Source organism: Chrysemys picta, chromosome 4 (assembly GCF_011386835.1).
Source record: "Chrysemys picta bellii isolate R12L10 chromosome 4, ASM1138683v2, whole genome shotgun sequence".
In the NCBI taxonomy this organism is placed as follows: domain Eukaryota; kingdom Metazoa; phylum Chordata; order Testudines; family Emydidae; genus Chrysemys; species Chrysemys picta.
Window position 1 is genome coordinate 46,648,769 of NC_088794.1, and position 24,028 is coordinate 46,672,796.

Below are 24,028 nucleotides of genomic sequence, written 5' to 3' on the forward strand. Positions count from 1 at the left end.
TATGCAGTTAGGGCAAAAGGGAAGTGGTTGAGCTGGTGTCACATCACTTTACAAACATGAAGTCATTAAATCTCACATCCATCTGCTCAGTAGATAATAATACAATATGCTGTGTATTACAGTAGCACCTCAAAGCCCCAAAGAAGATCAGGGCCCCATTGTGCTAGGCACTATATAAACAGTGGGAGGGAGTTCCTACCCCTAAGAGCTCACAGCCTAGACTAGACAGATAAGGGGTCAGAGGAGACACAGATAGGTGAAGTGATTTATTTTTATTTGTATTGCAGTAGCACCTAGAGACCCCAGCCTCATTGTGCTAGACAGTGTACAAAAACGTATCAGAGATATTCACTGCCCCACAGAGCTTTCAGTCCAAAGGTCACTCAGAAGGTCAATGGCAGAGCCTGGAACATAACCCTGATTTCCTGAGTTCCAGTCAAGGGAACAATACTGGACGATATTGCCTCTCCCATTTTCAGGTGAGTAAAGAGAGATTTCTTAACCTGGAATAATATCTAGGAATCTTCCTGATTGTTGATCCCTGCTCTGACCTCTAGATCTGTCTCCTCTTCCATAGCTTTAATGAATTGTTGCAAGGGGATTTCATTGCTCCTCTGCTGGAGTTTTTTATGTTCATCCACTACACGTATGAAATCCAGTACTTAATTTGGGCCAGGGCTGAGCCCCGGCACCTCTGGGTTTGCAGCATGAATTATGAATGTAAAAAAATTCTATTTCCCATCTGTTTCATCAGAGTTGCATTTCATAGTCTTTTAACCAAATGATTGTCCTAAGGAAATTAATTTAAAACAACTGGATGACTAGCAGAATTACCTCTGACCTTACAATCCTATTGTCCAAAAGCTTGGAAAATAGTCATGCTGACTTCCTCCTCCTGAGGAACTCAGGCATGAAGTCACTGGGGCATGCTGGTGCTCCAATGTTTTGAAAATCAGGCCACTTACTCAGGAACCTGAATGTGGATTTAGGAGCTGAACTTGAAGATCCTATTTTTGAAACTCTTGGCCTTAAAGCGTTGTTTTCACTCAGAAAAGAGCAAAGACAACTTGGTCATTACCAGATCCAATATGGGCTGTAGCAGCAACAAAACTTTTAAGCCTTCAAAAACAATGGTGTAGATTTCAAGACTTCAGCTAGAATGGAGAGAGATACATGTGCATGTGTGCACTAGAGACCTGCCCCACGCTTAAAGGAATAGTACTGCAAATAGTGATTAGTAGACTAATGTTCCTTTTCTGTGTCATGGTAAAAATAGCTTTTTGCTTCCATAAACCCAGTAGCGTACACATGACTGCTGGGCCTAAAGGAAAAGCCACATCTGGTTTAGATTATCAGATGCTAATGCCTTTTTCCTCAGTACTTTGCTGCACCCACGTTGCAGTTGCTCTCCTTATGGTATGTGGAGAGCCTTTTTATTGAATATTAATAAAATAGGACTATAAATAATATAGCACCTTTCAACCTAAGGGATGTCAAAGCTCTTTGCAAATCTTCCCCATCACTCTCATGTGAGTAGGCCCTAACTAGAAAACTTTGCTGAAATGCAGCTAGCTGTAGGGTGAAACTGTCAGTTATTTAAGAGTGCAGAGCAACAATTTAGGACAAGAAGTAAAGAAAACATTATCCCAGTGAAAGTGCAGAGGCATATAGGCTTGCAGGATGTCATTCCCCAGGGCCAGATTCTGTCACCCCTCCTCGGAGTAGTATCTTACTATATTAGTAAGTAAATCCATATTCAGTGATTTTCAACAAGATAACTCATGAACTAAGCTCACTGACAGTATGGGTGATGGAATCTGGCTCACAGACTGGAATTTGGCCAGGAAAAAAGGGGTTTACAACCAAAATAAGAGTTCTAGGGTTCAAGTACAAAAAATAATTGGTTAACAAAAGGATAGAGCTGCATTTCCAAAAATGCTGCATTTTTCCACATTCAGGTAACTATATTTTGGAAAGTGTTTTTACCACTTTTTAATAATAAAATAATAATACTTCACTTTTATAATACTTTACATGAGTAGATCTGAGTGTTTTAAAAGGTCAGTATTCTCATTTTACAATTGAGGAAACTGAGGCACAGAGGGGGGCACTGACTTGCTGAGGTTCACCCAGCGGGCCTGTGGCAGAACTGGAGTCCCAGTCGTGGGCTATATCCACTAGGCCAATACACAAGCAACTTGGGGGGAAAAATTGTCCTGTGTATTTTGAGGAAGAGAGCAGCAATTAGGGCAGAGATTCTTTGGGGAGGTGTGAAAATGAACAGAAAATGAAACATCCCTGAAAATTAACAGAAGCTGAGCCCCATCTGCGAGAAGGTTACACTTTATTTAAAATGTGCAGACTGAGATGGTGTATACATTTTCTCCTTTCTGAAAAATGATATATAGTCATACTTTCGTTTTCCAACTAACAAAGTTAAAGGATTTTTTTCTAATTTCCATGAATTAACTAAAAGAGTTTACATTTAATTTTCCTGTAGATTAGTATTTCTCATCTCAGTGTAATCCCCTGTAGGTTAATTTAAACTCTTTCCCCAGTAGACTGGTAGAGATGTGTGCCTTGTACAGTTCATAAAATGTGTCAGTTTCACAGAAATATTTGTGTCACCAATAATGTGATTGTTAGCCTCAGCTGTGATTATTTTTCTTCCCTGGAGCAGTTCAGATAGTCCTCAAAACTGGATCTCTCTGGCAATTGCCTTGGAAGTATGGCCCAGTTCCCGGTTATTCTTCTCTGGCACTGCAGAATCACTGTACAGAACAGATTGTAGATGGCGAATGTATTTTATTGCAGCTCGAAGTGTTTCTACTTTGCTGAGCCGTTTCTCTAAGTATTCCTCAGGCAGGTGACGTCGGAGTTTGGCGTATCCTTCGTTGACACACTTAACCCTCTGCCTTTCCCTTTCATTCCTCTTTCTGATGAAAGCTGGTCCATAAGAATAGTCACCTCTGCCATAATTAGCCTGGGCCGCTTGGTAAGGAAAGTTGCAAGGATCAGTATAGAAGTTCTCTGTGATCAACTCCTCAGATGTAAAAGGAAGTAGTGGCAAATCCTCAGAGCAAGTGAACTGGGTAGGTGTCTCAGGGTACACATGAAACGTGACAAAAGGGTCCCCACCGAAAGGCCTAGTCAGTTGTACATGTTGTGAGTCGTAGATGGACAACTTGTCCATGAAGTTACAGTAGCTTTTACTATCCATTGAGTTTTGTGTTTAACCTGGAAATGTATATTTGCATATTAATTGAATGATTCATACACTACAACTACTTAAATGGGTTAGGTTCTATTACTGGCATAGACAGTAAACTATTTGGGGCAGGAACTGTCTTTTTGTTCTGTATTTGTACAGCGCCTAACACAATGGGGTCCTGGTCCATGACTAGGTGCTACAATAATACAAATTATAAATAATAATTTTCCAGAAGGAGGGATTTTAATGCATTTATGATATTATCGAATGGTGTGGGAGGTTGCCACATGGTGTGTAATGATGTCCTATTTGAATAGCATCCTTCACATACACACGAAAGTGCATAATCACCAGCATATGCTATAGAAATTTACTAAGCACTGGCTAAAGATAAAGTAATCCCTTCAGCCTCCTAAAGGAAACTACAATTAAGCTAATTTACTTGGCATTTGTAATACCAGATCCTCTTCATTTCCAAACATATGTCCAGCTCAGTCTGAAATTGACAAAAAATACTTATAGCTGGCATTATATAAAATAAAACTGGCTGAATTCTTGTTCCTTCCTCCTGTGCCTCTAGTGACCTCAATCTCCTTCAATTCCCTCTTCAACCCTCACCACTTTCAGTTAGCATTCTGCCACTCAGAGAGAGACAAGCACTGCCATACACCCATCACGCATTGGCAAAGTAAACAGCCTCTCCATCCCATTATTCCCCGCAAAAAACATTACCACTCAAGTGCCTGTAACCTTCACTGAATCAAACAAAACATTCATCAAGAGTTTTAAAATCTCCCCTTATTTTGTCTTTTCACCTACATGTTTGATGTTTTCACTCACAGTATTATGTTGCAATTAGATTGAAAACTCCTTTGTGCAGGGACCTCAATCTTATTTTTATGTCTGTAAAGTGACACACTGGTTCCACATGTCTCCTCTGAAGGGGATTCCTTATGGATTCCTGTACCCAGGACTGTTTTGCAGAGTCGGCATCATCTCTCTCCCCCCCCCCAATTGATACGGGATTATTTGAGGATCATCTTAATAGCCAGTATTAAACAATGCTAAAGAAAGTTATTCAGATTACATTCCAGTTGTAAAAATGTTTGTTTGTTAGTTTTATTAGGGACAGGGGTTTCTACCATAAGTGAATGAACTTCCCTTTGAAGTATTGCTTAGAGCCACACTCCCTTCAATTCACGATGGCCCATTAGAGGACCACATACTCTCTCTACATCTGCCTGACAGCAGATATGACAGAATTAATTGTTCAGGATTTGTATTTAACTATTCAAATCACACTTGGAAGTTTGAGAGAGACAGTAAAATCGTCTCTCTAATACGAAGTTATATTGTACTTCTACGGATTATCAAGGCACTATAAGAGTAGTTTAACCTCAGTCCTCCAGTAGTTTTTCTAACAAAGCTACCATTTAAAAAAAATTAGCTGCAAATTCATAAGACCACTATTTGTTTTCAGTGACTGTATGCAATCCTTGCCTGTATAGCGACCAGCCTGATTTCCTTTTGCTACCTTCCACCCTCACGTCATCAAGGTTTCACCATCTAAAGTAGTCAGGTTCCATCATGCCCTCTAAGGGAAAAGAGGCAGGAGAACTAAAAAGCATTACTGGAAATGCCCTACTTCCATTACTCATTAAAAAAAATTGCCAAGCACTAGGTGTTCAGTGTTTACACAGAGGGATGTCTGCTACCTGACAGAGGGAATGCCACCATTGAGTCAACTCCTTCACAATGAATTGGGGCTATTTTAGCAGATTTTCTAATACTTTCATACCCTCTATACTCAAAAGGGAGGGAATTGTGTGACCAAAGTTTGGGCCTATCTTCAGATCCCAAGTGCACATTATTCCCATGTGTAAAGTCATGTTCAATCAAAATATTTGTGTATCCAATCACAGCTACTGTTTTAATTCAGTTTTGATTTTACTAAAACTTTCACTGACTTGAGAATCCATATTCACCAAAAGCTCTCCAAAAGAGAAAATCAAATATGTTCTAGAACAGATGCTTTCATAGGCTAGCTTCTAGCAGAAACATGCATTGAACACACAAATTCATGTTCAGTGACAGAAGACAAATTAACTTGCTATACATGAGGGAAAATCTGAGGTGAACATATAGCTATTATAGATAAATTCAAACCAGCAAATGGTGATTGTTCCTTTTGTTAATATTAGAAGAAAATGAATTATTTTCTTTGATTATATTCTACTGACATGTGAATGTTAAATATTACCCTAAGATAAAATCTACATGTGCACTGTATAGCAAAAAAAAAAAAAAAAAAATCAGAAATTCATAGCATTGGCTGGATAGCACTAACACTTTTGCTGCACAGCAGGATTACACAAAACACTATCTGCCATCCTAACGTCCAAGACAAGTACAAAATCAAAAAATTGTTTCATTGCTATAGAGACTCACCTGTTTTGAGATGGAGAAAATTCTCAAGTAATCCAAGGAAACAGAATTTTCAGGCTGCTCAAAATGTCTGTAAAATATCAGAATTTTGCATTGAAAATGAAAAGTTTTAAAGTTAATATTTTCGATTTTTACCTGCCAGTGTAACTTATTTTATCAAACAATGGGTAATTCTAAATACACATTACAAATAGACTATTTGAAGTACTCATTAAATAGCTGACTGAAGTTATTTACATCAGTTTTGATTGATATTTATTCAAGCCATAATGCTATATATTTTCAAATACATATTGCTTTCTCTGACAATCTCTTACCTGAACTATGTAGTTCCAATGCTGTTTTGTTGAGTCAAAGACTGGTGTAATTTATAGTCAATTGACAATATGCAAAGTAGCTTACACTTAGATCTGCTCTTTTCTGGTTTAGCTTTTTCCACCCACACTGTAGCTATAATGGCAACAAATATTAGAATTATGGGATAGGACGTTTAAATGTATTAGATACAATTGAGCTATCTTAGAAAGTAATCAGCAACATATTTTATTTATAGCCCTTGGATCCATATGCTATAGCAATTTGCTATAATGAATGCACTTTTCATTTAATTGAATTTTACACCCAAATATTTAACAGAATAAAAACTAGTTAGCACTTCAGTTAGATTTTCATTGTTAAATACAGAAATTTCAATATATTTGAACAAGAGGCTATATGATGTTGGTATCTGCAACTAGATTGATTTTATGGTAGTGTCACAAGATAGATTTTGCTTTGAGTAATCTTTAAATTGCCACTTTGGTGTGCTAATCCCAAAATCTCAACATTGGGCCAGATTCTCAACCCTTCTCCACTCCTTTCCATTACTTGAGGAATAGAAACTGTCTGGATATCCTCTCAGGATGATTCCCAGTAGCCATACAGATGGTGTGTGTGTTGCACGCTCACTGGCTATCCCTAATTTGTGAACAGTTCCTAGACTAGGGTCAGGGTGGAGCTGAGGCGAGAACCAGGGAATCCTAGGGTCAGGGTGGAGCTGAGGCGAGAACCAGGGAATCCTAGGGTCAGGGTGGAGCTGAGGCGAGAACCAGGGAACCCTAACACAGAATTTCAGCATCTTTAACAGCAAGTGCAACTCTAAGTGGGCAACTATTACCTATTAATTGTGCTAAATGAGTTTATATAACTTATACCAAGTATTATAGACAAGTTCTAACTAGAATTCAGTATGTGTAAATTAACTCATTTTGAAAGCCTCAATTCTAGTCTAGTATTAGGAAGCTAGCCTTTTTTTAAATTTGGGACTCATTTACTAATCAGACCTGCTATAGATCATAATACTGCAGAGTCTTATCTTGAACACTTGAAATACACAGTAAAATTAGTGACAGCTAATCCACTACTCAAAGACAAGCGCATACACACTCTTCTTTCCTGGTAAGGCCCATTCAAGCCTTAAGAGAATCGATTCTGCTTGAAGCGGTCTTTGCATCTGAACAAAGATTAGTCTTTGGGATTCAAAATATCCTCACACCTTCGCAGTAGGGACCTCTGTTTATCTCCCTAAAAATTCACTTCACCTGCTGATGTCTTGTGAGGGAAGGCAGGCAGGCAGGCAAGCAAGCAAGGAGCAATGCTTCTGCCGCTGCTGCTATCTGAAGTGGTAGGCAATAGGCACCCTTGCAACAAGGAACTGCAACTGTTTCTCCTCAATGGATGTCAAGTGCATCATTGTCACCAGTTTGGGTACTGTGTGTTTTGGGGTTGGGGGTGAGGGGAAGAGGAACAGTAGTTCCTGAACTTTGATTACTTGTACTGTCAGCCCACTGGTGTTAACCTTTCATTGGTTAGTGGCTACATGTTGCTGGGATTGGGGGGGGGGGGTTAATACTCATTATGATTCTGCTAGTATTGAAGAGTTTCTGCTTTTGTGAAGTTAGTCCTCGTGAAAGGTACTGAAATAACAGAAGAGTGCAGTGCTCTATTTATCTGTGAAGGGTAAGGGCAGTGGAAGTGTCCTTATGTGGCCCTGCTAGTGTCTTAAATGCTAATATGGATGGACTAGCTCTAGCTGCAACAGCCAATTTAAGTTTCTGTGCCCACTTAGTCCTCCACCTTGCTGTTTAAAATGCCAAGAAGAGTGCCAGGCAGTAATAACTGGTGATTTTATGTGAACTTTCACTAGAAATTGGACTGATGCTAGCTCATTTTACACAGCACAGAACCCTCAGATGGGTGATAACTTGCAGCCACTACTGCCTGGACCTGGATTTGAATCAGAGGTTAGAAGCACTCTGTATATTAGCAGTTTTCTGAGCCATTCTTTCCGTCACCCAAGCATTGAACATTTACAAACAATGCACATCATTTATAATCTTAGGCACATTTGGCAAAATTATTTTAAATATGAAATTTACATGCAGTGTGATGAGGGAGAGAAATGATGAAATACAGATACTGCAAATAGGTTTTTCAAAAATCATGATCATCTTTAATTGTTCCATTCCAAAGAGGATATATGAAAGTTAGTTATCCAGTAGCTGTATACCTCAGAGGGATGAGTACAGCATCACAGTTAAAAAATACACCTAACTCCCAAGATAACAGAAGATGCTGGAGAGTATACGCCTTATACCATCAACCCAGACAAATACAGAGTTTATTTTTTAAATATATACTTTATCATACACTAACTCCTGAGACTTTATCCATGAAGAGACAGGGAAGAGATCTGTAGGTAGCACATACAATATACTAAGTGATCAAAGCAAAACAGTAAAGCGCTGTCTTAATATGCACTGCATTAGTTTATCTACATCACAGTACCTTAAGTGTGCAGCTTATCATCAACAGTCATTGTCCATTTAAGTTTTGCCTTAAGTTTGCAACGGTCAGCTGCTATACAAACATCTTCAAAGTAACAGTGCAAGAAACATAATGATGAACACAACTGGCCAATGTCAGAAACTACACTGCAAGATTTAGATTTCCAGTACACAGCATTAAACAGTGAGGAGAAAAACTGAGTATATTTACAAAAGTTCACTGAGTAAAGTGATTAGTGTGTTGTAACTGATCTTTTGTTACAGAGTATGCTCTCTGGTGCTTTTTAAACCATATAAGTTACATTTAAAAACATCTTAGTCATAATAAATAAGGTACCACAGTTACATCCAAAGATACCTTAGAGTAAGTTGTTTTTTTTTAGTTCTATTAGTAAATGCCATTTAAAAAAATGTAAAGAATTATCAGCTTTTGGCTAATTAACTTTGTTGTTTATTTTTGATAGTTTCCACTCCAGAACATTCTTACAAAGTTAACACTTTTTTGCTGCCAGTAACAAACCATTCAAAAATGGTAGAATCAGGAAGACATAAGTCAGCTCTTTCCTTTAGTCCCTTTTACTTTCTTCTGATCATCATTGAATTAGACATCAATTAACTGAGCACAACATGACGGTCAAAGACAGATTTGCGCTGCTCTTGGACCTGTAGCTTCCAACGTTGCTGGGCATACTCCACTTTGTTCAACACATTGGCACGACTCCGGGAACGAGCCAGCACATCGTGAGCATTTGCAAAAGGTTGGTGATCCTGCAATTGCAGAAAGTAGTATTTATATTTCAGCAATTTCTCTGCGTAACTACTGTTAATTACAATATTCTTCTGGATAAAATAAGTTATGCAAGCTTGCCAGGCAGCTTTGTGTGCAAAACAAGCTTTAACTGGATATAGACTGTATATTTCAACGTTTTATAGAAAATAATTTCTGTGGATTTCCTATATAAAACAATTTAGTGTTATGTTCTGAAGTACCTTTCATACGGTCGGTGTCTCAAAGTAATAAGTAATGGTCATATGGAATCTGATCCTACATCAGTGACGTCAATGGGAATTTAGCCACTGAATTCAATGGGAGCAGGCCCATGCTGACTTTGTAGGCAAGAGCACCACCACCACATACTCAAAAGTAACATGCACACAGCTTTACATACATTAGCACCTGTTTGAACATGAAGCCCGAAACTGTTGACCAAGGCACTTGGACACTCCCATTTGTTTTCATGCTGGTACTTCAATTTAAAATTGAACTGAGGAGCCCGCGTCTTTGCTTAGCCAGCACACTACCAGATTTTAACCTGTTACTGTAAAGTAATTTTGAATAGTCGCACAAAGATGCCCTATAATACCAAAACACTGATGTTTACTGTCACTAAACCAAACCCACTGCTTCATGTAAATACAGCTGTCTAAGTGACAAAGAGCTGAACAACTGAGTGTTTGTTTAGCATTTACGCTGTCCCTTTTCTAACAGTATCTGCAAAGCTGGATTTATTTACTGGAAAAAAATCCCAAGTCATAAACAAAGACATTTGGAACAGAACCTTTTATTTGGCTCCCAAAATGTTTTGGACAAAGAAAATTCTGTTTTAAAAACTACATTGGAAAAGGTCATGTATATGATGCGTTTCAGATGGAAAAACACCATTATAAACTATGCACTGTGCTAACACAGCAAAGGAGACTCAATTTTGAAGCTTGTGTATTTCTATACCTTGCCTTGTTTTATTGCAAAAAAGTTTTCAGAAGTGGTTATTTTATTTGTGACATGATATTGAGTACAGCAACTCAGTGATCAGCAATACACCTCACCCTTAAATGGATTATTATTTATATTGAGGTAGCACCTCATAGACCAAGATGCCATTGTGCTAGGCACTGTACAAAACACAGAACAAAAAGACATTCCCTTCCCCAAAGAGTTTAAGTATTAGACAAGAGACAATAGGCGGATACAGATGGGCCAATGGGGGCGCACAAGGAAAATTAGAAAATACTGGTTAGATATGATAGAGGGTCTCAGCACAGCAGCTGGCTAACTTAACTTTTTTGTAAACATAGCAAAGGAGAGTTTTATGGAGGAATTCAAAGGACGACAGTGGAAATGGCTTTGTAGATGTTCCCCAGGAGCACCTCCCATCCATGAGGGGCAGCACGGGAGAAAGCACAAAGGTGCTTGTTTGAAAGTTTAGCAAGATGGAGATGAAGACTGGCTGACTGAAGGCAGGAGCTGACACTCGATAGAGATGAGATGATAGGTATAGTGGAGGATAGGCTGCAAAGGGCCTTGAAAGCCAAGTAGTTTATGTTTGATGTGACAGAGAGGGGGAGTCAGTGGAGGGATGAAAAGAGAGGGGCAACGTGGTCAAAGCCAGGAACGAGGAAAATTATCTTTGCAGCTTTCTGAACGGACGTAAGCAGGACCATTTGTCAAGGCCAAAGAAGATGACATTGTAGAAGTCAAGACAGCAGATGAAAGCTTGGACAAGGGTTTTAGCTATGTGGATGGAGAACTAAGCCAGATTTTAGAGATGTTAATCAGGAAGAACCAGCAAGATTCTGACATAAATCTAGATTGGGACCTAGTTGAAGATGACACCCAGGTTACAGGTCTTAGTGAGAGAGGTGTTGTCTACAGTAATTATGGTGCAGAAAACGTCTTATTGCCTGTGGCCAATTTTTCATTTTTAAAACTCCTGAAGTATGATTCTGCTTCAGAATGCTAGTTGCAAAGGCACCCACTGGTGCCTTAACTCTTACCACTGACTTTAATGGGAGCAGAGGTAGATTTATGCTGAGCACTTCTGAAAATCCCTCCCTTAAAGAAAATATTCTTTTCTATCCCAGACTTGCCATGACATCTGCATAGATGGACTCCTTGGTCCATCCAAAACTCTGCTGACTTAAATGGAATCTGACCACATAAAAGGCCATGCAGAATCAGGGCCTTAGATTCTAGCTCTGCATTACATTATAACAGTCAAACTGCAGTAAACAAATACTAAACAGCTTTAGTAGTTAACCTAGGTAGTCAGGCATATTTCAAGCCCCACATACACAGTTGTGAAAGTTTCATACTTTCATAAATCACGACATAAATTACCAGACAGTTTTATACTACAATTAGGTATGCCACAAGGCTCATACAAAGGATTTTTTCATATTAAATGTTGCTTCAAAAAGAAAGGGAAAATACAGGGACAGATGATGTATAAATGTGTTGGTCTGAAGCGTGTTTTTACTGCCTTGAGTTAAAATTTACACTGCTACATCACATAAATAATGACCATCCCAAACTCCCAGCAAGACATTCTTGTGCACAGAATGTCAAACTAGATGATCACAATGGTCCCTTCTGGTCTTGGAATCTGTAAGAGGGCTGGTGCTGATCCTCTTATGATTTAGAGAAAACAGTTTAAAGATTTTAATATGACTTGTGAAGTATTTGATTATTTTCATGATTAAGTATCAGGTGAATGTAAGTGTTTAATGTTGGATATTGTAGTTATATTTCCAGAAGGGAAATATTTATAATTGTTTACATCTTTTAAGAATAAGATTACTTTTCATCAAGGTGGCTGATGGCCACTGGTAATAGGCTAAGATGACAGAATTCTAAGTGATCTACTTCTCGGTTTACACAGGATGACAATAATTCTTTCCATATTAAAAAGTGTTCAAGTCACCATACTAAATATGATGGAAGCAACTTTTTAATACACTAAGCAAATAAAAATACAGAGCATGAATGGAAACCAAGTCTGATCCATTAGGGTTTGACTACTATCCAAGTCTGGATTTAAAGCTATTAAAGTGACAGCCACACAATACTATTGGGCTTTTAAATAGACTTTGTAAATAAAGATATCATCATTTTGTTTCACTGTAAACAAAATTGCTATGAGTTCCAAAATTGTGTGACACCTTTTAGTGTTGCTGCATTGTTAACTTACTATTTACTTTGAAGCAATAATGACAATATTCTTAAGGCATAACAAGCACTTTTAATCTCTTTATTCTGTTCCCTAGTTTATATACAAAAAACCACACCACCACCCTACTAAACTGGACATTAAGTGGTCACAGCTGCTGGCAAACTTAGATAAAGCAAACTGAAATCCACCTGTTTATGTTTTTCCTCCTCCTTTAAGGTCTACTAAAGTTACACTATGCTCAAAATGAGCTTTAACTCTACTGCTAATGTTGCTTGGTTATACAATATGGTAAATACACCAGTGTATTTTCTAGACTTGATAAATTGTTTTGTATATTTAGCAGTTACTTGTAAGCATGGATTAGGAACCTTACATACTTAATACTTCTTAGACTGCAAACATAAGTTCTTGATTTTTCAAATTGCTTCAGCAAACTTCCCCTGAGAGAGTTTGGCTCATACTTTTGTGAAGTGCTTCACTATCAATGTAATAAGTCAGTCAAGGTAACAGGTGACTATAATGGCTTCACAGCAACATCACCCTAGACTAGCATATCTACATTACTTTGTTCAGACATCTCTACATAGCAAACAACAGACCATCAGCTTTGTAAAGCTGATTAGTTGTAATGCATTGTCATCTCTCTATTTTAATAGATATTCTGTAAGTCTCTCTACAACATAAAAAATGACCCAGGCCAGCAATGGCTGTCTGTAACATAGTCCTCCTTAACCCCACTCAACTGGTACCAACTGTTTATTTGCTAATGTAGCAAGGACAAAATCCCCCATTATTTTCAGCACCATGTTTCAGGTCTTAAATACCCTTCCCATTATGGTGCTGAAGACAATTTTGTCTTGTCTACACTAACAATAAACAAACTGGGCCAAACATGGGCCATCATACTGCTTACCAATGGTCCATTTCCATAGTGCAAGCAGACCTCTTGAAACAGTTTGTACGGGATCTTAGGGAACCTATTCTCATCACGTGCAGGAAACTAAATTATAAGAATAAGACTTAACTGAAATAAAATATCCCCTCATGACAATATTTCACTGCTGGAACTTTTTTTTTTTTTTTTAAATAGTGTCAACCAACGTAAGTTGAAGTAGCAAAGGAGGACTACACCCCTTCATATATCTATTATTTAGATTTTCCCCTTACCATTGCGCTAATCCACCTAAAATATAGCAACCCTTATCAGGTGGAATGCAGCATTTAACCCTGTAAGGAAAATTTTACTTCCTATTCTTTCCCTCCCTTGACTGCTCTGAGAAAGGGGGACTACTCCATAATCTAGGTTTGGGGGAGAAAAGGGTAATCCCTAGCTCCTGAACTCGCTATCAACCTGTTTATGGGGTGGACATATTGGAAGTGAAGAAATGGTCTTGGAGAGACCACACAACTTTCTGCAACAGTGAAGATTACCACCAGTCCCTCAAAAAAGTGGGCTATTTTGCCATTGAAAAACCTTCATAAGGAAGCGTTCAATTGCATTCATTCAAGTGAACTTACCCCAATGTCTTCATCACTTTGAATTAGCTGTGAATGTCCAAAGAGACGTCTCTTCAGTATAGGTTCTACCAATGTAAGGTACACCATGTACAGCAGCAGGAGGCCCAAGATGGATAAATAGATTATGATTGTAACCTGCATGCAGTAAAACATAAGCACAATTTTCACTATTGCTGAGAACTTACTCCACATAATACTCTGCAGACAGCCAAAGCAAAGGAACAAGAAGACACACAAAATGCCTGTAAATTAGTCAGTAGGTCTGCTTTATGCCTATTAACCTTGACAATGTCTCTAAATTAAACAAACAACCTCAAGAAATTAAACCACAGACACACAGATCCAAATAATATTAATGTGTTTGGAGTGAATGACAAAGAAAAAGGAAGTTCACAGATTAAGACAAAATTTCCTCTTAGTCTTTCTTGAGATCTCAAGCTCCTTCTCTGCAAAAGATTGGGAAGAAAAATCCCATCTCAAAATAAGACTAACATTCCGTTTCGGTTGTGGGCTGGTGATTCAGGGGTTCCCTTTGCAGTCAAGCTTGTTTGTCTCCATTCAGTTATCTTAGGTTTGGACAAGAAACCCACAGTGAATATTAACTGGATAATGTCAATGGGGGTGGGGGCTCCGTTTCAATGCATAACAACATTCAAAATCTATGCTTCAAAATTCACTTTAAAACTTTCTCCATAACCAGATCACCCAAGATGGCCAAAAACAGGTACAGGAGAGGTAGAGCAACAAAGGGACGAAGAAGGCAGATAAGAGACCTGGTTGGAGGATGTCCCAAAGGTTGGTTGCCTGCCCAAACTTGAGCTCATTTTTATTAAATTCACCCATTAAAGCTAACATGGCTGATTTGGTTTTTGTGGGCACAGCATCACTTTGAGCTGAGAATAGTTAGCCAACTGTGTCTGTCAAGCTAGCAAAATATGCATCTTCGTAACAAGGGACTGTGGGGAGGTGGGGGAAAGGGTGAGAAAGATACTAAACCCGTAAACTGATAAAAATACCCAGAATTCTTAGAAAAACAAGAATCCCCCTTAGCAAATGTCAGGGATGGAAAATTTTGAGATGATTCAGCCTTAACTATTAGTGCTACTGCTATTCTGAGTTTAAGTGAGATTATGTAATTTAATTATTATAATGCCTCTAGAGTACTAAGAATGCTTTGTTTTTAAGGATACACTTATAAAAGGTAGTGCATTTATTAGCTGGCTGAAATGTTTAATATACAGCAGTGGAATGGCATGTTTACTTTAATTGTGACAGAGCTTCTCTCTTCGTATTTGCATTCACAACGTAAGCAGTATGCCTCCACATCAGGTCCAGGGACGGGCATAGGCTCAACCACATGAAGACAATCACTGGAAAAAGAAAAATAGCTTAGTCAGTTTGGTTGATTTTACTCCACTACTTAGGCAGTTCCCTCTGCTCTGAATGCATGCCAATTCCACAGCAAGGGGCAAGAGAAACTGATCTTTGATTAAGAGTTAGAAATTACTACCTAGAAAAGTTCAAGCTTTAACTTTTTCAGATTTTAACTTTTCAAAATTGAATTTACTTAAATGAGACAAATTACATAGCGACTTAGCTGCTCAAGCTTAGTTAGCCAGCTAGAAAGTTCTTATTAAAACTAATATAGATGGTCTATTCCAGGGGTACCCAATCTACTGCCCACTAGAGCATTTCATAAGGCCCAGAGCCTGCTTCAACACAATATACTAATGTTCGATTCATTAGCGTTTTGTTGTCACGTTTACATTATTTTAGTTTACACAAGTGTGTAAATAGACACGACTGTACATAGAAACAACCTATCTAAATACATATGAACTTAAAATATAATTCAATACAGGTGACTTTCAATCTTATTAAAATATGTAGAATCTATTTGACCCACACAAGGTTGTGCTTAGATTTATGTGGCCCTCCTGTGTAACAAGGTTGGGCACTGGTCTATTCAAACATTGAGAAATAGACATTAAGATGCCACCGTTAGTAGTGCAACAGACCTCACTTCCCCCATAGGTTAGCGTTTCCATTAGTTTTCTCCACATCTCAAAAACAAGAATGGAGCACAGGACATTTGCTTCACTGATTTTTGGCCTTAAACAATACACAAGTTCAAGAGCAGGGTATTCAACACTCAATAGAATCAAGGAAGGAAATTATAAGGGTTGAATTTACTTTTTCTTCTTTTTAAATGACAAAAGCAATCTCAGAACTTAAAGGACAGACAAGGTGTACTTTGACAGACATCATGGCAAGGTAGGAGTGACTACAGCTACTGTCCATTTCTCCCTTCCTCATGTTCAAATAGTTTTTTTATTTCCTTACCCATCTATATCATCTATTCAGATTTAAGCCCATTTTGAGCAGAGACCATATCTTCTTACTGATCTGTAAAGCACCCAACACATTTTTGGCACTATTTAGAACAAGTAGATGTTGTCTGAAGAAAAACGGAGTTTAGTCTCTCTTTGATATGTGAACAGAACTCCCACTTTTGCCAATGTGAGTTACACACATGAATCAGAGAAAGAATAAAGTTACCTTTTTATTTAAACTGACATAAAGGTGAAGCGTCAACCCCATGCATTATTTGGTTAAAAACTGAACAAAACATAAGGCAAGATCTTTGCGGTGACCAAACTTTTGGCATATAATCCAGTCATTATAAATTACAGCATTGGACACCAACTGTCCCAAGACAACTGCTCTGCCAATGCATTGTGTAATTCCAGGCCTTTCATTTAGTCACTGTTTGCTTGCTCACAGTTCTCATCCCAGACTCTCTTTTGGTGCATAACACTTATTTGGTGCTGGAACCAACTTCTGCCTTTGTGCCCAGAACTCACAGCAACAGGACAAGTCAATAGCAGGTTATCAAACCTTAAAATATCTGCTTACAAGGGCAGCTCAGTTAAGATTTAGCACAGTGCTGGGCCAGATTAAAATGCTAGAGAACTATGTGACCAATCCCCGGGCAGCAGGGGGAACATGCAGCTCCTGGCTGCTGGGGCTGAAGTCATGGAGGTTGCCGGAAGTCACGGATTCTGTGACTCCCACGGCCTCTGTGAAAAAAATCGTAGCTTTACTCATTAGGCCAGAAGAGAGTTAAGTGTCTCACCTCCATCTCCCCACTAAATGCCAAGCCATGGCTATCCCACTCTGGTCAGTCTCTTGGGCACTAAAACCCATTCAAACATACTTCCTTCAAAAGGGTTAACATTTTACTGATATCCAAGAGCACAGTGTATTCAATTATTAGATTAAAACATCCCTTATGCCGGCCTAGCGCATTAGTCATCAGGGCTGAACGGTCTACAGTAGTTGTGGGCCTGACCCCACAAAGCAGTGAGCACTTTTGGTGAGGTCAAGATATCCTCAACTCATACTGACATCAGCACTTTGCAGGACCATGTCCAAAGTCTGAACCTGGAAAAATAGTGTGAATAAAAGCCCTGATAAGACTCCCTAATGGTAAGTTCATTACCATCACATTACAGACACCACACTGGATATAAAATCTAATTTAATGTCTGGATAATCCAATTGTAAGCGGCCACTATATGGTGAATAACTTATACAGGCACATTAAAAATTGATCTGGTTCTTTAGTACGATGTAACTAACTGAGCTAAATATCAAGTGAATGCAGTATATCACTGTCCTATTCAGCAATAAAACTAACTCATGCAGATGGAGAAGAGGCCAGCTGTACAGCACTAAGTTCCCAGCTTTATTACACATGAATGCACTCTCCAGCCATCATACTCCTCTGAAAAGGTAAATCAGGAATTTGAAATAGCATCAAGACATTTCAAAAGAAGCCCACAAATCCATACACTGTTCTCAAATGGTGTCAAGCATGATTACAAGATGACATTTAAAAGCTGGAGAGTAGGTTATCCAAGACCCATTATATACCAGTTTTTCTCCACATACAATTAATTGTTCGAGTCTTCAAAACTGATTTTTCCTTCAGTTAATGACAATGCTAAGGAACCTTTGATTCAACTCTGCTCCAGTTGAATTCAGGGAAAATGTCTACCTAATGAAATAGGAACAGCAGGCCTTCTGCTAGATCCTAGATTAAGCAAGCCACTGAGAAAGTAATTTTTAGTTACAGAGAAGTGAAATAATGGGCAGTACAAAAAGCAGCAGCAATGCTTGTAGCAAACGGTTTCGTAAGTGTGCTGCAACTGAGATAATCTCAATCTGTTTCATCACTGCACCATGACATTATTTCTACTGTGACAAATTTAATAATTTGGAATGAAATAATGGCCTTGACTAGACAAAGCACTTTATACTCAAATAATGTTCATGACATTAATTTAAGCTTTGAATCTACAAAATGTAGGTTCTACCAAACCTTTTTTGTTCGTCCGATGAGAGTGAGTGATTTAATAAATTGAACTCCAATCCTGCAGACACATACATGAATAACTCTACTCCTATGATAGGTTCCATTGATTTCAATGGAATTTCTCAGACGTGAAAGCATTTGCAGGATTGAGTTATTAATTTGTGGCTTCCCATCATGCTCAGAGGTCTCTAGGTCTCTTAAAAATAGATAAAAGGTAAGGTCAATATGTCACTAATGAATACTTTGCACTTCTACAGGATAGTCCATCCACGGATTACAAAGCACTTTACAGAAATGAATTAGGCCTCAAAAAACTTTTGGTTTTTACTTTTCCTCCACTGTTCAGATGAGAAGGTTCAGGCATGTAGAGCCCAGGTGACTCAACAAACTCAGAATAGAACAGAAATCAGATCTCCCAACTCCCAGTCCTATGACTATACTTTTTCTCCACATTTTAAAAACAATTCCAAGAAGCCAAATTAAATTATGTCCCTTCTTCCTTCCCCCCCCCCCCCAAAAAAAACAACAACAGGGAAGGAAGAACAAGTTCGATGCGAACACTCTGAAGAGGGAGAGCATCAACCACTAATATATGGGATAAAATTTCTCCCCATGCCACAACAAAAGAAATAACTATCCCCTATATAATCATTAATGAAGGATGACCCACTGAAGTGCAATATAACCCTAATGAGAATACACCTTCTAATTTCTGAACTCCATAAACTCACCAGTCTTTCTGTGAAACATTTTTGTTGTAAATATTGCCAGGATGATCTTTGTAAGGAGGACATATGCATTTACATCGGACATCCTCAGAATTCTGTAAAGAAAACACATGCTTAGAACAAATTGTTATCAACCATCAAAAAGTCTTCTACAAAAACATATAGTTGATGCAATACATATTATATACTACACTACACACACATGTCCATTGAAACCTGTCTTAATCACCAATTTTTCTTAAATGTATGAACTATTAGCAGTTTTGGAGACAGAAGCCAATTTCTACAAAATGGACCGATTCCAAAAGCAATTGTATTACATCTCTACTCCAATATAACACGAATTTGGATATAACGCGGCAAAGCAGTGCTCCGGGGGGGGCGGGGCTGTGCACTCCGGCAGATCAAGTGCTCCGGGGAGAGGGGGCGGGCGGCTGCGCACTCCGGTGGATCAAAGCAAGTTCGATATAATGCAGTTTCACCTATAATGCAGTAAGATTTGTTGGCTCCCGAGGACAGCATTATTTACCATTACTTTGGACTGCAAGAGTAGCTTGCCTTCCCTATTTTGCTTTGGAAGAACAGACTATCTGAATTTGTAAAATATACTTTATTTTCTACAATAGGATTTCAAGGATTACTTAAATAGGTGTACCTGAATTAATCAATTTGTGATGGTAGCTGTACAATGAAGATACAGATGTGTAGCTAGAGAACAGTTGAAGAAGAATGAAGGAGGAAATATTCATCTTGAATGAAGAATGGTAGAGAGAGACCCTTGTGGACAAATCTTTCTTCATTGACTATTATTCTTACTTGAAAGAGAAAGGCTTGTAAGGGAAATTGTTAGAAGGCTCACCAGAACGCACAGTGTCCTTGTTTTAGGTGGATGAAGGAGACAATAGCAGAGAGGTCAAAGTGGAAGGTGGAAAGGGGGAATCCCAGAAGACACCCTGGTCCCCAAATAAAGAAAGGGGAAACTGGAAAATGAGGACAGGACGCTTGGAGAAACAAACAAAAGGGGAGAAAATAGTAATAAAACCCAAGGAAGCACAAGAGTAAAATTACAGAAAGAAGATAAAATGAACAGCTTACTATGGCATGGAGAAGTTGTAACTGAGGTTTTCATATTTTAGGTTATTATTGGACTGGAAGCAAAAAGCCTCCAATAACTTACTTCCCATTTGAAATATACATAGGAAGGAAAAATCCCTTCCCTTTCCTCAAGTCCATACATATAACAGATTTCTGAATGGGTCAAAGATGGTCAGGATGGATTTATAAATGATGGCATGCTTAAACACAAATCAGATGAATTTATTTGGGAAAGGGACAGGAAGCCAGCAAAAGCAAAAACGGGCAGCCTGCTTGAAAGCTGACTTGAATTTCAACAAAGTATAGCAGAAGAGACTACTAGCTAAAAAAGAATTGACAATAAACATGTACACTGAATAAAATCCTGGTTTGGTCAATGAGCTCAGAGTAATGGTACATGAATGTAGCTTGATTGATTAGGAAGGCATAAAGGATGTTAGAGCCAATCTTGTTCACACTGCACACCAGCCACCTGCAGAAGACAACAAGTAATGTCATGTATTTACATCTTGTTACATGACAGTTGGAGGGCTAACTAATACTAAAAAGGAGATACAAGATATCTAGATAAAATGGGAGTGCTTAGCTGGCAATTAGCTCATGAAGAGTATTCACAGCTAGATAAAAAGGGCAAATAAATTGATGTTGTAAATGTTCACCTACTACAAGATACTAGTCAACAGTGGAGCACCTAAAGAAACATAAATCAGATAAAAGAAAATCAAGACAATCTAGATCAGTGAAACAGCACAAGTTGTTGGAGCCCTAAAGAGGGCTAGAGAGCTTACACTTGGAATATAGCATAAAACTGGTTCACCAAGATACAAACAAATATTGAAATAAGATGTACATGTGACAGTCCCTATATATACCTTTATACAACTGGGCCTCAATAAATATTCTGACTATACACATAATACAGAAGCCTTCTCTCAAGAAAGGGGCTCTTTGATGGGTATGGGAGCATAAGCTTTCGTGGGTAAGAACCTCACTTCTTCAGATGCAAGTAACCAATACTTCTGTTAGTCTTAAAGGTGCCACAGGACCCTCTGTTGCTTTTTACAGATTCAGACTAACATGGCTACCCCTCTGATATTTGATGGGTATGTGTCAACCACTTGTCCTCTTATTTTTGAGGGATTCACTTTAACAGTGCCTTAATACAGAACGTCAGAGTCAAGTAATTTACTAAATACAATATTTACTTGCAAGATTAACACAAGCTTAAATTTTACAACTGGTAGACTAATATCTACATTTTGTTCTTGTTTATTATTCATGTCTAACTCTGATTTTTCTTGTCAGTAAACCAGACTATAAAGAGCTTCATTTAAAAAGCTAAAACCATCCACCATTTTTCCAACCTTGTACACACACAGCAAATGAAGAAGTAGCTTGTCTATCAGCTGAAAGCCCACAAGATTAGTTTCTTGGTTGAATAAGCTAAAGTCGCCTCCTAAATCCAATATGGTGTGCACAACAAATTCCTCACATCCTAGTTCAGGCTTAGCCAAGACCCTTCAACCAGGAAAACAAATGTAAGCACTTACTCTGGTAATGAGACCCATGTATCTGTTTGTCTAAGCATGTACATGTTCAGTTACAGAGCAGAGAACATAGATTACTGGAATCCCTCTCTTACATCAATTAGCAGGTGATGGTCCTCTACCAGAGAAAGCTTCTCTTCACACTGACTCAGCCTTCTGTCCCTTGAGCAAGTTATGTTGGTTTAATAAAAATTAAGATTCAAATTTACCCTAGTTTATGAGTACATTACCTACATAACCATACAAAAACACAGTTCAGATGATCAGGACCTGAGGGATACTGATAGGTTAGGTAAACTAAGGCAAACTTCTGAGGGATAGTCAAGGAGATGGGTGCCAAAAACTTCAATGAGAAATTGAGTAGTTCAATAATAAGAGGGCACAAATAAAGAGCCGGACCTTAAGGGCGATTGAGGAAAATCCACACAAAATGCAATCATCAAAAATCTTGAGGGGGGTAGTGGGAAAAGGGGATTCATTTGGTTTCTTATATCAAAAGATATTAACGATGGAGTGAATCATGCCTATTCATGGCTGCCTTAAAACATTCAATCCAATAAACCCCAACTGTCCATAAACTCACCCCCATGCAGATATTTTTACATACTTGAAGTAAGATGTCACCTTTCAAAATAACATCCTAACTTAAGATTTTGGTCCCAGTCCTCCCTCCCCAATTACTTCGTATGACAAGCCAAGGCCTTGATTTTCAAAAAATAGGAGCCTAAAGTTAGTCTGCTAAGTAAGTGGGCCGATCTTCAACAAAGCTAAGGGCCCATTAACTCCTGAAAATCAAACCAGGTATTTCGGCCCTTGCTTTCGAAAGCCCGAGCCCAGTTCTGCAGGGCAGGGCAGGGCTGGGCTGGGCTCACCTCTTCGCCCTAAGCCCCGCGCCCGTCTCCAGCCCTCTGAGGCAGCAAGAGCCTAAACTAGACAACAACCCCGAGCCTTTATTCCCCGGGCTCCCGCTGGCACCAGGCTGAGAGTGTCACCCCCGTCACCACCTCGCACCGTCCGCGTCTCCCCCGCGGCCCCCAGACTCCCCGGGGCCGGGATCGGCTGGGGCGGGGGAGTCCATTGAGGAGGGTCAGCAGGGCAGGGTAAGGGGACAGGGCTCTGGCGGGGCGGGGCGGGGCCGCTTTGATGCCAGCAATGGGAGCGAGGCTGGCCCCGGCTCCGCGGGGGAATCCGCCGACAACCACGGACCGTCTGCGGGAACCTCGGCCGGGCCGGGGAGCCCCCGCTCCGCTCACCTTGACCCCCGTCACCAGCCCCACGAGCGCGGCCAGGGCCAGCACCGAACCGAGCAGCGAGCAGAGCCGCGCACGCGCTGCCATGTCGGGCTCCGGGCCCGGCTCCTTACGGCCGCTAGAGCAGCCCCCGAGGCCCCGCTCAGAGCTTCGCTACCATCACTTCCTACTTCCGCTACGGCCTGGCGTCTCGTGACACCGAGTCCGCTGGCTAATGCGCCCCCGGGGAGCTACGGCGCCGTCCGCGGGTTCCGGAGGGGGGGCTCGGTGCACTCACCAAAACGTTTCGGGCGGAACAAAGGCGGGGGAGCCGCCCTGCGGCCTTCCCGGGTCACCCACCACAGGGGAGGGACCCTGGCAGGGCAGCGACAGATCCTGCCTGTCGGAGGCCCCCTGCATCCCAATCAGCCAGAGACACCCAGACCCCTGAAGGGCCTAGGGCATCCCCCACCAGAGCCCCCCAGTGAGAGCACAGCTTCCACTAGATATTTCCTTCTTCACTTCCTGTCCTAAACACTTGTATAGTACTGGCACAGACTGTTAAATAGGTGCCACATTCTCCCCTAGAGTTGATGCCAATGACATGGTGACGAAAGTGATCCTTGGTATACAGAGTTTTTTTGTTTTAAAGCAATGTATCATACCCTTCATTTTAAAACAGTACTCATACACTGCCAGCATGCCGGACATTGCAGGGGCTCAGGTTGTAAGGTTGCTCTGCAGTTTATAAGGTTGACAACTTTCTAATCACACAAAACCTGAACACCCTTGTCTTGGCCCCTGCCCACTCCATCCCTCTCCCTCTGTTGCTCGCTCTCCTCCTCCTCCCCACACTCACTTTCACCAGACTGGGGCAGGGGATTGAAGTGCGGGAGAGGGTGAGGGCTGCAGCTAGGGCTGCAGGCTCCGGGGTGGGGCCAGAAATGAGGGGTTCAGAGTGCAGGAGGGGGCTCTGGGGCTGGGGCATGGGAGTGAGAGCTCTGGGGTGGGTCTGGGAATAAACAAGGATAACAAAACAAACAAACAAAACAGGGACAAATGTTTAGACTTTGGTTACTGTTTTTTTACCAAAAGGGTTTGG

General features: G+C 39.9%; 2 protein-coding genes across 8 annotated transcripts; both read right to left on the minus strand.

The window, feature by feature from the left end:
- Positions 1 to 2,544: 2,544 nt before the first annotated feature.
- On the minus strand, positions 2,545 to 6,110 carry ASCL3 (achaete-scute family bHLH transcription factor 3). 3 transcript variants are annotated; one of them, XM_065592203.1, is made up of 3 exons: positions 5,974 to 6,110; positions 5,660 to 5,726; positions 2,545 to 3,237 (listed from the first exon to the last, which is right to left on the minus strand). In XM_065592203.1, the coding sequence occupies exon 3, from the start codon at positions 3,218 to 3,220 to the stop codon at positions 2,693 to 2,695; it is 528 nt and encodes a 175-aa protein (XP_065448275.1). In that variant the 5' UTR covers positions 3,221 to 3,237; positions 5,660 to 5,726; positions 5,974 to 6,110; the 3' UTR covers positions 2,545 to 2,692. The 3 variants fall into 3 exon arrangements, with proteins under 3 accessions (XP_065448275.1, XP_065448276.1, XP_065448277.1); XM_065592204.1 differs by lacking the exon at positions 5,974 to 6,110 and having other exon boundaries at positions 5,660 to 5,781; XM_065592205.1 differs by lacking the exons at positions 5,660 to 5,726; positions 5,974 to 6,110 and adding an exon at positions 4,052 to 4,188.
- Positions 6,111 to 8,120: 2,010 nt separating this feature from the next.
- Positions 8,121 to 23,244, minus strand: TMEM9B (TMEM9 domain family member B). 5 transcript variants are annotated; one of them, XM_005291710.4, is made up of 5 exons: positions 22,951 to 23,244; positions 19,059 to 19,150; positions 15,211 to 15,319; positions 13,950 to 14,084; positions 8,121 to 9,249 (listed from the first exon to the last, which is right to left on the minus strand). In XM_005291710.4, the coding sequence occupies exons 1-5, from the start codon at positions 23,032 to 23,034 to the stop codon at positions 9,094 to 9,096; spliced, it is 576 nt and encodes a 191-aa protein (XP_005291767.1). In that variant the 5' UTR covers positions 23,035 to 23,244; the 3' UTR covers positions 8,121 to 9,093. The 5 variants fall into 5 exon arrangements, with proteins under 5 accessions (XP_005291767.1, XP_042714789.1, XP_065448273.1 ...); XM_042858855.2 differs by having other exon boundaries at positions 21,701 to 23,131; XM_065592201.1 differs by lacking the exon at positions 22,951 to 23,244 and adding an exon at positions 22,570 to 22,748.
- Positions 23,245 to 24,028: the final 784 nt, after the last annotated feature.

Bases quoted from the DNA above. Each gene is read 5' to 3' on its own strand.
- TMEM9B (XM_005291710.4), bottom strand. From the start codon at position 23,034: ATGGCAGCGCGTGCGCGGCTCTGCTCGCTGCTCGGTTCGGTGCTGGCC. The intron at 19,151-22,950 runs GTGAGCGGAGCG...TTTTCTTTACAG, and splicing joins GGCTGGTGACGGGGGTCAAG to AATTCTGAGGATGTCCGATG. The intron at 9,250-13,949 runs GTAAGTTCACTT...CTGCAATTGCAG, and splicing joins AAAGTGATGAAGACATTGGG to GATCACCAACCTTTTGCAAA.
- ASCL3 (XM_065592203.1), bottom strand. From the start codon at position 3,220: ATGGATAGTAAAAGCTACTGTAACTTCATGGACAAGTTGTCCATCTAC.